At 42.6% G+C, this 17,033-nt stretch overlaps 1 protein-coding gene across 3 annotated transcripts in view; it reads left to right on the plus strand.

Moving 5' to 3' along the window:
- LOC118773038 (voltage-dependent L-type calcium channel subunit beta-2-like) overlaps window positions 1-17,033 on the plus strand; it is a 77,106-nt gene that overhangs the window by 20,631 nt on the left and 39,442 nt on the right. Inside the window, exon 1 of one of the 3 annotated variants that reach the window (XM_036521782.1) lies at window positions 4,339-4,403. The exons of the other annotated variants lie outside the window; for them this stretch is intronic. Within the exon in view, the coding sequence (XP_036377675.1) occupies window positions 4,368-4,403 (36 nt within the window). The 5' untranslated portion in view covers window positions 4,339-4,367. Of the gene's footprint in view, window positions 1-4,338; window positions 4,404-17,033 lie in introns of those variants that run through there. 3 annotated transcript variants of the gene reach the window in all.

Below are 17,033 nucleotides of genomic sequence, written 5' to 3' on the forward strand. Positions count from 1 at the left end.
CCACAGAGGCACCCTGGCATGTCTCGATTGAGGCGGGTTTAACTTCTTTTTTTTTTTTTTTACATAATCAAATGTCCTAATGTAATCTAATGAGTGGAAACGTTACACTTCTGCGGAGGCTCCTGTGGAAAAGCTCGGCACGGGATGTCCCGAAGTACAGTTAATGACTCCTGGGCGCTGAACGCTTGGACAGTTACAGTTTAGATGAGGGTTTCCAGCACCGCCAGCTCACAGTGGGGCTTACTGAGGTACTTCCTGGCCCCAATCAGGAGCACACAGGAGCAAGAGGGATATGGGGTCCACAGTTACATAACACACCTCTGTTCCTTCTCCAACAGCATGGAAGTTGAGTATGGGGCAGAAATACAGCAGATGAGGGACTCCAAAGCATACGAGAGAGTTCTCTCTCTCCTCCTCCTCTAAAGCGCTGTCCAGTAGTTCTGCTTTTCCTGAATATCACTCGGTGCAACTGATCAATTTAGTGATCAGAAGTAAAAGACAACTGTTTTTTTTCCTAAGTTAGTTTAAAAAAACATTCCATTAAAATCCTTTTTGAAATGATATTTACAGATAATATTGGCTCCTGCCCTCATTAGGGAGGACAGTGTAGCGAGTCGTACTGTACGCGTCCATCCATCTGGTTTCACATGTGGAGCCCCTTTGTTATGTGGTGAGAGTAATAAATTCCATGAAGCTGTCCCACTCCTCAGTGTAGACTGTCTGGGGTCCAGGAGAAAAGTGAAAATGATTTCCCTCTTGGCATGAACGGCGACCTTGGGATGTCATTAAAACCGGGGGAGCCGTTCCATGACTCTGAGCTCTATCGGGTGAGCTGGAGGCATGACGGCATACATTTTCCAGGCCTACATTTTCCTTCAAAAGGAAAAAAAGCTTGAAACATCTACCATAGGCTACATGTACAGACATATTGTGATTGAATGTGTTCCTCCTTCTAAAAATGCCTTGCCTGAGTACTGAGCACCGTTCCCAGTTCATTGCATTACATTTTGAAATGACAACTTGCAAAATTTTTGTGTTCATTTGATACAGCAGGTGGGCTGTTTAAATGCATTCTAACATGCCTGTGCAAGTGTGTGGGTTGCGTTATGGAGTGGAGCAGGTGCTCTTCGCCTTTGTTCGGCTGAGATCTGTAAAGCGCTGTTTGAGATCAGCAGCTCCTCCTTGACTGTCTCGCTTCTCCATCAACTTTTAGAGCATGCAGAGAGGTCTTTTTTACATATTCTATTTTTACATTGGTACATATTTCTGCTAATCAGGAGGAGTTTCACCTCTGAATGTAAGACTAAAATCAAGGGAGGGGAAAAGGAAAGGAAGGAGGTGACATCTTGTCAGTGTGCTGTAACACTAGCTAACAAATGTGCTGTATAACGTGATCTAGTCAGTGTCCTTTTTATATATATATATGGTCTAATCAATGTTCTATAACGTATATGACCGAGAGAACATGCTGGGACATGCGATCTTGTTGATTGTGTTGACCCAGATCTAGGTCTAGTGATGTAACACGAATGATCCATGGCAAGTTCCAGAGCAGTTTAGATCCAGTCTGTGTGCTTCTACCCCTATGATCCATTCAGTTTAAGGAAACACATATGATCTAGTCAGCGTGCTACAGCAGGTGTGATTTAGTTTGTGTGCTGTAATGCATGTGAGCCAGTCAAACAAGTGCAACAGGCTCGATCCTATCAGGGGGGACTGCCTTTTCCATCTTTCTTCCAATCACATTTCCAGGGATGAACACTCCTCTTATTGGACAGGAGATGAAAAAACAAGGAGATGGTTTGGGGAATTAAGTCATAGTCATATATTTTTGTGCAGAGGTTGCATTTTGTCGCATATGTTTTCAGTTAATTCTCCTTTTCTGCTTGTTAATGCCCTTTAACAGGAATTTAAAAACCATTTAGGCTTTTGGCATGTTATAGAGAAAATAGGCAACACTCGTTAAGGCTGGGTATTAAGTAACTCTCATTAATGTTTCTTTTTGAACAAACAGATTGCTTACGAAGTGCCCGATCTTTTGATAAGCAACAGTTAAACAGTTAAAGCGATACTTCCCCCCAAAAAATGAATATTCAATAATTTTTGAATGGATATAATTGGATAGATGAATGGATTGGATGAATGGATATAATTAATATCAAAGGGATTTTGAGATATATAGATGTCCAAAGTCTTGAGTTTTTGGTTTGGTTCACTCCAGAGGCTTTCTTGGAATGTCAGGGCCATCACATCTTGTCAAGACAAAAATGTAGCAGACAGCAGTAACTGTTCCTAATGAAAGAGACAATACACTAAATAGATTTGAGCCATTCTGATATCATTTAGGAGTAAAATAACTAAAAAAAAAATAAGAAAGTGAATGGTTTCTTAAGACCTTCCTCTGCAGTAATATAGGTACTAGTAATAGGCATACATATCTGTTACAGATTTTGTGCATGTGTATTTTTTGAAGTTAACATCAAATTATTGGCCAACATCAAACTTCTCAGAATATTGACAGCCAGGCATATGTATGTATGTGTATCTACTGTCATAAAGATGTACCCTGAAGAGACGGGTAACATGCAACATCAATGTAGTATTAACACTAAACACATGTTTTTGTTTTTATTTAGTTTTTTTTTTTTTTTTGAAAAAAAAAAAAGTGTCAGCATGACTCACAACTGATCGTGCATGACTCACACCATCATGCTTGTGAGGAGGGTGTATTGTGTCACAGCAGAGTCATGGCTGACCACTGTTTGTTTTCTGTTTACTGCGATCTCCTCTTCCACAAGCTCTCTCCTCCACGCAGAAGGCTGTGTGTGCTCGGGTTAGGGGGTAGTGCAGGTGTGTGTTCGGGGAAGTGCAGTGAGATGGCCCTAGGGTTAACACATGTTTCTAAACAGCATCATTCTGCATCCACTGCAACAGTGGAAGAGACCAAAGGCAGCCTACTTAATCCAATTTCAATCAACTCGCAGTAATCACGGGTGATGGTTTCAAAATTTAGCCTGTATCTGCGTAGGTAATCTAGATTGACGTGAGGAATAAACACATGGACAGAAGGCTAGAGAGAGACAGCAAAAACTGAGAGAGACAGAGAGATGGAGGGAAAAAGAGAACGAGAGAGCGTGACAGCAGAAACAACGCATGAAACAAGAGAGAATCAGACTGATGGGAAAAAAAAACTAATTTCAAGTTGTCTGCCTTTTCCATTCCTGTGTGGCCCCTCTCTCATTGGCTGTCAGGCTTACCTGTCTCTCACTGCGGATGCTGTGACGACAGGTGCCAAGAGCGCGGGCATCAGGCGAGAACTCCCAAGAGAGACAGAGGGAGGAACGGAGAGAGGAAGCGAATGGGGGGGGGGGGGGTGGGGGGGGGAGGCGTGGCACAACAACAGCCTCAACAACAACAGCAAGAACAGGAAGCATCTGCTTGTGCGAGGGAGTGAGCAGCACTGTGAGAAAGTGAGAGAGAGAGAGGTAGAGAGATAGAGCGAGAGAGGGGGAGAGAGAGAGAGAGAGAGAGAGGGAGAGAGAGAGAGAGAGAGAGAGAGAGGGAGAGAGAGAGGGAGAGAGAACGAGAGAATGAGAGTGGGAGAGGGAAGCCGGTCTACCTGCTTGGATATACTCTGTTAACATAGCCCAGGGAGGCACCTCACAGCGGCTTTTCCCAGCCTGCCTGCCGGCTGTGTAGCCCTGATAGACTAAAGCGAGAGGTGGTGATCTCTGTAAGCCACAGCAGGCTGGACACATCCCCCCCCCTCTCCATCTAGGGCCCCCCAGTGCCATTCCCTCCCGTATTTATGTCTTAATGCTCTCATAAGCCCGGCCTCAAAAGCTTTCATCAAAGCTGCGCTGAGTGATTGGGCACTTCGCTCTGACACAGCGGGGAGGGTTCAAACCTAAAGTGACATTGCATATTCATAGCAGAGCGTGAATACATAATCGGTCCAGGAGGGCAAGCTGGAGGAGTGGGAGAGGAAGAAGAGCAAGAAGATGCAACTTTCCGTTTCCTCCTCGCCTGTTGTTGGTGACGCCCAGGAGCAGCACAAGGGATTGCTGAGCGCCGGTGCGCCTTCCACTCTCCTGGCTGCGCTCCGTCGCCGCAGTGGCCGCTTTTAATTGGATATCCATCGTGCTCCAGACAGATGTTGGTGTCATTTCAGGCTGTGGATTTGAATGTTAGGAATGCAGAAGATGCATGGCTCGTCTGCGCGCAGCCTCTCCTAAGAGCCCCTGCCCAGCTCTCGCTGGCCCCGTAAACTAGCGCCAATTTTGTGGAGGGCTGAAGACACCTGAGGTGGGCCTCGCCTTCCCATGCTGGTCGGGCTGCTGTGGGTCCCGCTTTCGCTGCATGTTGCCATGCTGAAACCGCCCAAGAGCAAAAATGTGTCCTGGGTAAGTACGGCTTTCGGCAGGAGAGTAGTGGGAGCGGGCAAGTAGAGAGAGATTGTGAGTGTATGTGTGTGTTTTTTTCTTTTCGTGATGGTGGGGGCTGAGGGGGGGTGGTCACAGATTTGTCACTGTCTTTGGCCTCTTTACCTTCTGTCATTGTCACCTGGTTCCTCTCAGAATTTCTGTACCAAAATTAGAATTTTACAGAATTCAATACCAAATTTTAGACATGCTGTTTACAGTCAAACCAAGTTAAAATGTATTGAATTACATAAAGAAAATGCTTTTTGTTTTATATGTTTTAAGAATTAATATGTTACCTTTTAAACACATCAGTATATTGTTATGCGGTATGTTTTTTTGTGATGATTAAATACATTTATAGTTATATGCATATCTACAAAATGTATGCATTCCTTTATCTCAGCATCCAGATATGCTTCCAGATTAAACTAAAAGTATTAAGGATTTATTTAATAATATTCAGCAGAAAGGACTGCCATTTGAGATTTCCTTGGATGTTTTAGGCTGTAAAGTACAAGCAGCTCTCCACCTTGTACATGATCTCCAGATCATTTTACTGAGTGTTAAACCTTGTGAAGACAGAGTTTGCATGTGCTCGTGAGAGGAGTGCATTCTGGGACACAAACATTGTGGCCACACCACACTCTGCGCTGTTATTATTATCAGGAAAGGGCTTAGAATAACCCTGTGAGATTTAGAAATTATATAACTATGTAACATTCCCATTTCTGGAAATTTGTCTGTGTCCTGTTCTTGATAGTATCAACCTGTTCTCCCTGTCTGCTGAACTGAGGTTGAAACATGAGGTCACACTTGAAAAAAATAAGCGGGTTTTTAAGTTGGCATTGTGGAAACACAGACACATAAGGGTTCTTCTACTGCCAGCCTTATTGTTTCTATGAACGAGGAAGTTATGCACCGCATAAAGTAGGCCAGATTGAGTGGATGCATAAAGTTTGAGTACATATACAGATGATGAGCTGCGTGTGTGTACACTGCATTCCAGCGACAAGCCCTACATTCTGTAAAAACTTAAGACTTTTCTTGAAAGCTTGGAGCTGGTGGCATCCACCAAACTGGACAGGGCTCAGTGTGGAGCGTGATTCGGAAAATCAGCGGTTGCCACAGGATGACCAATCAAGGCCGAAGAAAAGAAATGTTCAACTTTCAAACAAATACATGTCCCCTGTCCTCTGTGTACTTGGCTGCTCTGTGCAGTAGAGCACCATCCTGCATCAGCCTCTCAGTAAGAAGCTTACGGAAAGATGTGTGTCTGTAGTAGATCATGGGGCAGGAGGGGAGGGGGAGCTTTGTGTGTGTGTGTGTGTGTGTGTGTGTGTGTGTGGGGCCACTTGTGTTGGGTCAGATCTGCGTGTGTGCTGGTTGTAGTAATGCCTGGCATTCTAGGCCAGATTCATCAGCGAATGTTAGCTAAACGCAGATGGGGTTGGGGAGATTAGAAAGCTCTCAGATGTAATCAGCGGGTGGCAGGAGAGTGCAGACCTCTCCCCCCCTGGCCGCCCCTGCAGACGCCTGAGTGTTAGGGAGACACAGCAGCGATAGCTTTGATCCAGTGACCTGCCGCACGGCTCTGCGGGGGTCATATGTTTAATGAGCTCGCTCGCGGATGATGATGTCATGCCGGGAGAAGTGCGGGCTGGACGTAGCATTGCGCTGATGGCACTTTATCAGAAAAGCAGGGCCGCCTCTTCCCTGAGTTCATTCGAGGGACCAGGAGCTTTCCCTCTGGTCTTTTTGGCCGTGCATTTCCGTTCTGTTTCAGCAAGACACAACTTCAGTGAATCAAAGACTTGTGAAACCCTTTTTTTTGATGATGTTGTTGTTGTTGTCCTGGCCAGTGTTGATCACTGATTTCAATCGTCCTGTTGATGATGTTATTGATGATATTATGCAACATCTTGCCTGGGCTTCGGTTCACTCCTGTATTGTCACTGTCACTGTGGTACCTTTACTCGTCAATCCGGACACCAGCTGAGTCTGTGGAATGAATACTTTCTTCTGTGTAATGCCATAGGTCTCTGAGAGCATTACCTTACGTGACTAATTGAATAGATGTGCGACATAGCTGATATTGCCGAAGTTATTCGTACAGGTATGAGTCATAGAAGCTAATGGGAGTGGGTAACCCACTTTAGTGAGGAGGTTACACATTTTTGCACATGCTCCTACATCAGATGTCGCTGTAGTCACCAACAGCCATCCTTTGCTGGCCCCCACCAACCATCTATGCAAGGAGAACATGTGTCTGCCAGTCAAACAACGGACGTTGTGATACTGAGATGTGGTAGGGGGAGACTTGTGTTTTTCTGTATGAGTTCTCATTATATGGAGAATTGGATTCTGATTCCCTTGATGATGAAATGCAAACCTTACATTGAATCATTTACAGGGCCTCTCTAGTGGAAAAAGTGAACATTTTCATAGGGGTTTTACAGCTGTGATCCCAATGAATGCGTCTTTTTTTCCCCCCTTCGGTTTCTTGTGAACAAGGATATATTATGCTGTGATGTAATTCTCTTGGCAATATAACTATTGCAAACAGATTTAAAAGGTCTTTAGTCCTGTTAAGATCTTAGGGATTCTTTTTTTTTGTGTGTTTGCGCGCGTGATTTGATAATTTGACAGATTTTCAAAATACCGAGATAGCGGAATGCAAGGCCGTCTGTCTGCCTCTGTAGGCATAATTATGATTTTTAATCATCAGCTGTAAATTTCCACTCTGCAGCCTTGAGGAAACGGCGCATCCTGCTGCACTCCTGAGGGGAAGCAGTGCTCCATTTTCACCGGGAGCTCCCATATGGTGCGCATACATGATCTCATCTTCATTTCTTTTTCTCTCTCTTTTCTTTTTTTTTCTGTCCATCTTCTCTCTGCACCTCTCCATTTTGAATCCGAGTAATGAGATGTGCAGGGTCCAAATAAAAAAAAAAGCCTCCACCTCCCTCCGCCCGGCTTTTTTTAACCTTCTTGCCCGACGCACCCTGTGGTGACTGGCACCAGCCTGCCGCCGAGGCTGCGCTTATTCTTGGAAACCAGCAACCACACAGCGGCGCTTGACGGGATTACGTGCCGCTGGTTCGCAGGTTCGGCTGGGGCAGGTGTCTTTTCAGATCAGCCACCCGGGATGAGATGGGAGATGGCCACAATGTACAGTTAACCCTCCTCCGACCTCCTCCCCCCGGGCACAGACGCAAATTTCCACTGAAGAAACCGTATATGTGTAAAGCTCCTGCTTTTAAACACAAGGGATGCGAACGCAAGCGGAGATGCATTGAGGCAACAGTGGAAAGGCCGGGGTATTGCGTTTCTTTGAACAGAAATGCTGTGAAGCAATGATGCTAACAGAGATGGTAGCCACATCAATAATGATAATGGTGTGTGGGGATTACTGCTCCAGATGGCCTGGTCTGGCGCAGTCCCGCTGAAGCGGTAGGTCACGTGCTGTGCTCTGCGTGGCTCACTGTTCCATGCCTGGCCTTCTCTGCTTCACGCCCGCTTATATAATGCAGAAGGCATTGTTCATTTCATCGTTTATAGATATGGATGGAGATATATAAATGTGCAGCCTTCAGCTTAAGCCTTCTTTGCCCATCAATTGTCCCCAGTGTACACGTTTGATTTTTCTCCTGATCTTGCAGAGTTTAGATCTGTAATCAGTGTTTGTGTGTGTGTGTGTGTGTGTGTGTATGTATTTGTGTGTGTGAGAAAGAAAGAGAGAAAATAATCAGAAACAGCAGACTGCAACCCTGCTTCTTTGACACCAGTGTGTCTTTTTAATTGATTAAAAGAAGAGTTTATTTCTGGTACTTTCACTTCCTGCATAAGTAACATTAGCAACACATTCATATACTGCTGTGCGCCAATCTGTCCTGTCAGAATCCACTTGCTGGTAAATGTTGCTATTTAGATTTCTCTCAATTGACTAGCTGTAGCTATATTTATTGTTCCTTGTCCTGTGCTAATTTAAGTCATTTTATGCATTCAGACATGTTACTTGAAAATGCACACAGGTAGGAAATCGCATTGTCTGTCTCTCATGGATCAATAATTTGGCACAAATGTTTTGGTGACTAATGTCGAACACATCAAACCTGTTTGTATGAATAATGCAATATGAATAAGAGAATAAGCTGGTAGCAGAAGAGAACTATTTTCAATTCTATTGAATTTGCATATGCATTTGTGGTAGGTCTAAATTGCATCAGCATCTACTTAGCACAAAACCATACTGATGATCTCATTGCCTGTGAGCATATAATGCATTTTGGTCAATTTTGCTTTTGAAAAAATTCCTAGTAAAAAAAAATTGTTGATTACGCTGATGGCATCTGTTCACTTGACAGAGTGGTCCTTAATGGCATATGTAATATTACATGTTAATTAGGTCTTACTGTCATTGATACAAAACAAAAGAGTTAAACTAGAGGTGAAACTACCAAATATTTCATTACAATTAACAGGGATTTATTTTAGTTGATTGGTTCCAGCTCCATTTGAAGTCATTCTGTTCAACTTAATGGCTGTCTATGAACTGGAAATCCTGTTTCTCGTAGCATATCATGGCCATAAAACATAGTGCAGGCACATGAACATACAGGCTGATTAAAGATAGGGAATAAGGTGAATTACATTAAAATTTTCTTGCGTAGCATATGCGACCCACGGAGAGTGAGTGGGTACAGGCCACAGGTTTTGTCTGCCAGTAGTCCTGCAACCTGTCCTGTAAATAGGGAACAGGAGGACGATGGGGTTTCCTGCTGGCACACCCTGCCGAACAGTGACACAGGCCGAGAACGGGATGCGCTGACAGGTGCTGTGATTACGTGTTTGTTAATGTTGGAACATGCTGCGGGAGCTTACCGGGTTAACTGTGGTTTAAGTGGGGAAAGTGGGGATTTGTGGGTAGGTTGGGGGGTGATATAAATGATACAATGTAGTTTTTGACATGTATTACAAGTAATGTATCATCCGAAATGTGTTGTTTTAGCCCACAAACGGTATTTATGTAATAATCTGTGAGCAATACAAAATTCACCAAGCTCACATTTTCCCTTGCGGACATTTTGTTTACTTTTGATTGACTTTGGTAACAAACAATATTCAAGCTGGTTTGAAGGCTTCCTCTTATAATTCTGAATAACTGGATAAACATCTAAGGCCGTAGTCATCTGGCTGATGTGAGTGGCCTACTTCTCCTTCACAATTTCACTGCAGCAAACAGGCCCGAAGCCCGCACAGTGTGATAAGAGCGACAGCATTCAGATATGTCAGATGATACCTTCTTGAACTGCTTCAAATGAAGCCTCCCTCAGCTGTGTCAGATGAAGCCTTGCTTAGCTATGTCAGATGAAACCTCACCTACCTGAATCAGATGAAGCATCAGTACTCCAGGAGGTGAGTGTTTGCAGAGTTGTGCCTGTATAACAGTGCCGCTCTGTATTCAGTGCGGCTTGGGCCCCTCGCAGATCTTCAGCCAGGCTGTGGCCTGACCTGAGTCCTTCAAAAGCAATGGCACTGATATCTCCGTCCCCCTCTCGGAGCAACGGGAGTGGAGCTGGCGGCACCTTGCGGACGTGTTTAGGTACACCATGTGGCATCATCTGTATTTATTTTCACCTGGCTCCGAACAGAAAGCTGGGGCTCTGCATAATTCATTAGAGCCGCGGAGCCGCGGAAAGCAGGGCTGGGGCCACCCCGCAGTCAGCGGAACCAGCATGCCTAAGAAAGCCAAGGTAAGGCCTCCTCCTGCTTCTGCCGGAGTTTTCTGCCAGCTGCGTGAATGCACTGTGAGCGAAGACGAATGGGAGACAGAGCAGCATCTGTTGCGCTGAGGGGTGGTCTGTGGGCTGTGTAGAGTGGAACACTAATGAAGTTCACTTAGACTTAACATGCTGGAGGCACCCGACATACTGTATTGGACTGTATGCCTTCAGTAATCGTATGAGGTGAAGCAGCAATGGAAGCTCCATTTACCTCTGGTAAACTACAGAAGAGACTTCAAGCAGGTATGCAGAGAATTATTATAAGAGGTTCACTTGAGCATCATTGCCACAAAGTTCTCTGCCTTGTGTGGAAGCTGTGGTGCTTTGTTTTTGTATGTCATGGGTAACCATTTTGATACTTTGGAGAAAATACGGCCTCTTCTCTCATTTAGTCCATTGTTGCATGGTTGCTTAGTCCTGGCATGCGATCTGTGGAGTTTTATTACACATAAAAAGTCTTTTTGGAATTTGTTGATGTTGAAGCGTATTCGTAGCCTGAATGTTTGCGTTGGTTTATTTTTTGTGCAGCACATCACACTATCCCCGTACCTTTCATCACGGTGCTTTTTAAACTTTATCGCACGGACAGAGAGACCAGGGTGTAGCCAGGTTCTGAGCTTCTCTGTGTGAAACGCGATCAGGGGGACAGACGGGAGAAGTGTCATCTTTCTCTGTGACACAAGCTCACACAGGCATCCCTGTACGTCTAGGCCCTGCGAGCAACCCACACGGATATGGAGAGTGCACCTTGTATGAGGACAGCAGTCGGATAAGTGTGATAGGATAAATGTTACTCAGTGTTGGAGCCACTGTGCCTTTAACGCGTTGCTCTCTCTGTTCACATGGTGTGCTGTATACGATTGGGAATACAGTGTGCAAGCCTCCCCTGCTAAGGTAACAATCTACTGCTTTGTTCAGTCAGCATGTAAGGTGTCACCTTACAGTAGGTGTTGAAGGTGTGATGTTTCAACCATGATAATTCTATGTCTTTGTCCTGGCATTCTGACAGCTTTGTTCAATGCCAGAAAGCAGGGCTATAACAGTCATGTAGCACTGTACTAATGATTATCCTGTTATGTAAATATATATATATATATATATATATATATATATATATATATATATATATATATATATATATATATATATATATATATATAAGCACATTTGTGGTAGTGTGATAGTACTGAAGTCAGTTATTTTTTAATATACTTTTGAAAATAATAGTTCAAGTATTGTCTTTATCCATACATGAATATATGCTCACATCCCTTATTCAGGTATAAGTCTATGTATAATTCATCTGCAATAAAGGTCATATTCAGATTGAATAAGGCTTTTTACAAACTTGTATTGCTGCAGTTTGGAGTTTCAATGGTACATTTAAAAACTCCTTTGAATTACAGTAATTTAATATTATTTGAATTGTATGAATAACCTATATTTTACAACCATTGACAAATCTTTGGACGAGCAGTACCTTCATTTGGTTGTAACTACTAAATAAAACCTTCTGAATGATGCTCAAGATAAACCAAATCTTAACTACTCAGATTGATTCAAAAGTGAATGTTCATATCAGCAATCTGACATTGCTGTTCAAATGTAGAAATAGCACTAATCTTGGCATTGTTTTTTTCAGCTTTCTCCACTTTAATCGAACCTTAATAATGAGAAGGGTTTTATGGTAATTTAGTGTCTAATATATGGACACTTCATATAACAGTCACTCTCTTTACCTTCAGTGCAAGGTGTATAACTGAAAATATGGGTTCTTGGCCAGAGAAGGCATGGCAATTGTCTCCTTCTGTGTAAATCCTGGATTGATTCAAGCCCTTTAAATCTCCTTACCAAGAAGCAATCATCACAGACAAACAAGGAGCAATCACACTAAACTCACTCTCTCTCTGTGCCTCATACACACATGTGTTCATACACACATGTTCATACACACACACACACACACACACATACACACACACACACACACACACACACACACACACACACACACACACATACATACAAACACACACAAAGTTCACACTGATCCTTTATTGAAGTGGACAACCCACTGGCATGAGATTTACCAACAATCCTAGTCAGGGCTTGAACATGATCGCATGGTCCAGGACTGAGATGTTAACTTCCTGAAATGCTGCCAGTGAAAATGGGTTCTCATGGCATTGTGCATTCATTGTTCCACATTTCTAGTTTGATTGGGACACAACCAAGCAATTCATTGTACTTAAGTTACATACTGCAAGCTGCTTGTAACAGGTTTTTCTTATGTGGAGGTAGTTTGAACTGAAGTTCAACAGAGAGCCACTGAACCTAGCCTGAGTCTTAGTGAAATATTTGGTGCTGCAGTGTTTGCGGTGTTTATTATTTGAGCTTCAACTATGTACACACCTAGGTGCCTAAGTAGATGTTTTATTTACAAATATGAACGGTTTAATGATTGAAATAATGGATGAGTAAACACATTCACAGCTCCTTTTTGTGTTTTACCTATGATTATGCCATTTTTCAACACACCTTGACAGAACCATGGAAGGGTATTTAAAAGTGCAGTGTTTTATCTCACCTAGAGGCAAAGTCCCTTAGTCATAATGCACTGATGACTGATCACTGTCATAATGCACTGATGACTGATCACTGTCATAATGCACTGATGACTGATCACTGTCATAATGCACTGACGAACATTTTATCTCCATAAAAAAAAAAAAATTATCAGTTTTTTGCAAACTCTGCAATCAAATACCGAAATCTGTAACAGTTTATTTGATGTGAGAGAATGTGACCAGAACATTTGATAAATGTCTTTCAGTTGTTCTTGTGTTACAGATGTACCCTCCATCAGCTCTTGAGTCCATGGAACAAAAATGATTGCAACTTGTAATTTTTTAAGATGAACTTTCCTAACTTTTTTTTGGAAATTATTTAATTAAAGCCTCCTTGTTTCATATATTAGTCTGTTCTTAGTCTGTCTTTTTTATACAGCTAATTGGCATCTGTCATAGCATGTTCCTTGTCATACAAACACGTTGGGTAGCATCAGCTGTCATGGCAATAGCAAATGTGACACACTGAGACACTTTGCCTGCAGCTTCAGCATTATTGCAGCGGACAGTAAAAAGGTAAGGTGTTTATGAATAAGTAATTGGCGTGCTGAGGGCCGCTCGGGGCCCCCGGGGTCAGTGTCCAGCTGCTGTCCGGGACTGGTGAGATGCACTAATGAAGTGGAAAACACCAGGGCACAGCCCGAGCTGGGAGCAGCACACGTCACTGTGGCTGGAAAAACAGAAATGATCCTCCCACCCAGGCAGCTAATTAATGATGACAGCCATAGCACTCAGCCCGCAAACTACAAGGGGGAGGGCTGTTAACCGCTCAATAGAGCTGGTCCTCCCCCCCTCTGGCCCCACTGCATCACCACTCACCAGCAGCACCTACACCAGCCCTGGGACTGTCCTGGGAGCAGTGTCCCAGGACACGCGCGCGCACGCACACACACACACACAGACACACACACAAACACACGCACGTGCGCTCGACTCTGATTCGCTCCGGTATGCTCGACAAGCACCCGATGTCGCCAAGAACCAAGCAGGTCGTAGCCAGGGTAAGCGGGACTACATTTGTTTGTTTGTTTGTCGTTTATTCTTCCCTTCCCTCTCCAAAGTGCAGTTGAGGAAGGTGTCACTGCATTGCGCTAATATTTCCTTTGACCCACTTATTCAGACACGCGTTTTTGTCGCTCTAGCCTCCGTGATCCATGTTCTGCTGAACGGGCATTGATTGGGACCCACTGTCAGAAGGCATCCCTGCTATGGAAGCTCTTCTGGGTAGCTGTGGGTGAGCTCAGTACATAGAGGTTTTTGTGAAGCAACAGCTGGGTGCAGCTGAAAGACGCCGCTTCTTAGCTGTGAATACATTGGAGATGCGTTTTATGGCATTATGTTTCACTTCCTTCACAAAGTGTTTTCATGTCAGCATGTTGTTGATTGTAATGTGCCTGCCTGCGACTCATGTAAAATGCTTTTACGTGAGCGACTCCTGCTTTTGAGTTCAGGCGTATCAACTTCTCAAAGTTTTGGCATAGACCTCTCTCACCTTTCCTTACCGTTCTTCTGTTAATGAAGGGCTTGGTGATGAAACAGTGTCGTATAGCTTTGTAGACAGGGCTTATTAACATCACTGGGCATTCAACCCATCCTGTTCAGTGCACTTCCTACACTTTCTTCTGTCGAGGTAGTTTTTGAAAACAGACCAGATTTGACTCTGATTAGAATAAAGGAATCGGGGTATGATGTCATTTAAATACTTATGAGTACACGCCTTCTGTACAGAATCCATCTAATTTTCATGTTGCTGTTAACTTATTGAGTCAGAGTGTCTCTTTGCACTGATGAGTTGATTAGTTGATTAGCCTGTAAAGTGAGACGTTGGAAGCTAAATTAGCCCATAGCTGCTCAATTTGCAGACCACAGAGTGAGAGAAACAAGAGAGCAGATGCTTTCTCTTTTTGCTCATGAAATCATCCTGTAATTAAATAATATCCACAGGCAACAAAGCTTGGTTAACCAAGGTAAGCCCACTCAACTGTTAAGCTTTGCTCCAAGGTGTTTCATTAAAATGATTAAAGAACACTGTGATGCAGAATACAATTAACTGTCTTCTGTTTCAGTCAGTGGCCAGTCTTGTCACAGTTGTCTTCATTGCCGTTAGTGTCCTATAAAATCTGCAATAGGCTTCATGCTTGTAGGTTGTTCTCTTTCAAAGACATACTGTAGCTGTAGGAAAATATGATTTTTTTTTTCAAATACATTAAATAAACTTGAAAGCAACCTTTTAAATTATAAATGAAAATCCTTACAAGTAAGGAATTGGAAGAAGTCCAGATTGAATCAAGCCTGACTCTTAATGCATTTATATACTTGAGCAGCATTATTTTTTTATGGAGAACGTTATGATTAATGACTTCTAGATTACTTTTGGAATGTAGCAAAATTTGATATTTCTCTAAAATATTCCTTGAAAGACCACATTGCATATTTCAATCTATATTTCTGTGTCAGATTTGCTTTTATTTATCAGTCAAGCACAGAAAATTTATTTTTTTTTAATATATTTTGTTATTTGTAAAGAGTCTGCATAGATATTAAAGAAATGACAGTGTGCCACATTTTGTATATTTGTCCTAAATAATTTAGATCCTTTGTATGCTGTGTAATCTTATTGGATTTTTCTGTCTAATTGGATTACTGGCAAGAAAGAAAAAAATCCCTTAGGAAGTGCTTTGGATTGGAGAAGGCTTTCCAGTAATCCAATAGCAGCCTATTGCTTCTTATAGGGTGTTAGACTAGTGTTGTTGTGTTTGACCATTGTGTGTATACATTTGCTTATTATAATGTTGTTTGATGGCTGTAACTTTTTCAAAGTACACTTTATTATTCAAAATCTGAAAAGGTTATTTATAGCCAATTGCATAATAGCATACAAAGACGACTTGATTGTTTGGTTGCTGTATAAAAAGTTGTCATGATGTTGCCTCAGATAAACAATATCTGATTATTATTAAAATATGTGTCACTAAACGGGAATGATGAAAGTTCAGCTTTCAAGTTTATTTTGTACAGTTTATGATTCTAGGCAAGAGTATCTTCCATCCGAGGCAAAAATAATATTTAAGTGATTATTAGAATGATCACACCATTGTGAGATAATGACTTCTTATGATTGTCAGTACAATGTTATAATGATGTTGATTGATTTTTAATGTTAATAATGTCATATTCAGTAGTTCTATACTGTTTTTCTTGTAAAGATCAAACAAAGGAAAGCCACTCCAGAGATCTGAATTGACAGTGCAAAGTGTGTGCTGTAGCGTCATGCTTTCCGGGGTGTTCTTTTTTTTTTTTTTTAGAATGGAATGGCAGAGACTCTGTGGAATGCCATAAAGCAGGCCACCTGTTTGGATTCTTATTTTAGCTGACGGACCGGCCTGAAAGTCCCCCTATCTGCCGATGCTTGTGCTGCTTCCTCTTTGTGGACGTTTCCCACTGAGTTTGAAAGCCTTATGAATTATCATGCACTGAGTCAGCCGTTTTGTTCGGATGACCCACCCAGTTTGAGAGGTGTCAGACAGCGTCATCCAAGGGAATATATGTCTCTAGACCAGCATCACAGAACGTCAGGCATGCTTAGAACAGTGCACATTGTACTACCAGGGTTCCTAATTAAACATTTTAGGTCACTCTCATGATGGTCAGGTACTTACTGTAAGTATGTTGTATTGAGCACTTCATCAACTTCCTGCTATGAATAATCCATATCTGTTCCTTGGTTAGTTAAACGTCAGTATCAGCTGTGTGCTTTAAATATAATACCATGACTGTTGTCAGTTTTTAAATGTATTTTAGGCTTTCCTTCATTGCGTCTTGACACTGTTTGATTTTTAGTTATATGCAAGTTGTGTGTCTGTATCGAGCAAAGTGCACAGACAAGACAAAGGCAAATGCATGGGAGTGCTGTTTCAACATGTGTGCATGGGGAATTGATCTGTGAACAGCTGTGGGTTAACCCTCAAAATGCTGGATGCAGAAAGACAACCCCTTGGCTTGGCAGTACATACTGTGACAAAATAAGCATAGCCTCCTCTTATCTTGAACTAATAGAAGACAGTGCTGTACCTTTCACACTTCCCATTCACTAGGTAGTGAATTAAGTCCTGTGGGTAATCCCTAATCCGCATTACTCACATGCAGTGTTAAGATCCTGAAAGTGAAGCGGGCACATTAAACCAATGCATAGTCACCAT

This window comes from Megalops cyprinoides, chromosome 2, assembly GCF_013368585.1.
Source record: "Megalops cyprinoides isolate fMegCyp1 chromosome 2, fMegCyp1.pri, whole genome shotgun sequence".
Lineage (NCBI taxonomy): Eukaryota > Metazoa > Chordata > Actinopteri > Elopiformes > Megalopidae > Megalops > Megalops cyprinoides.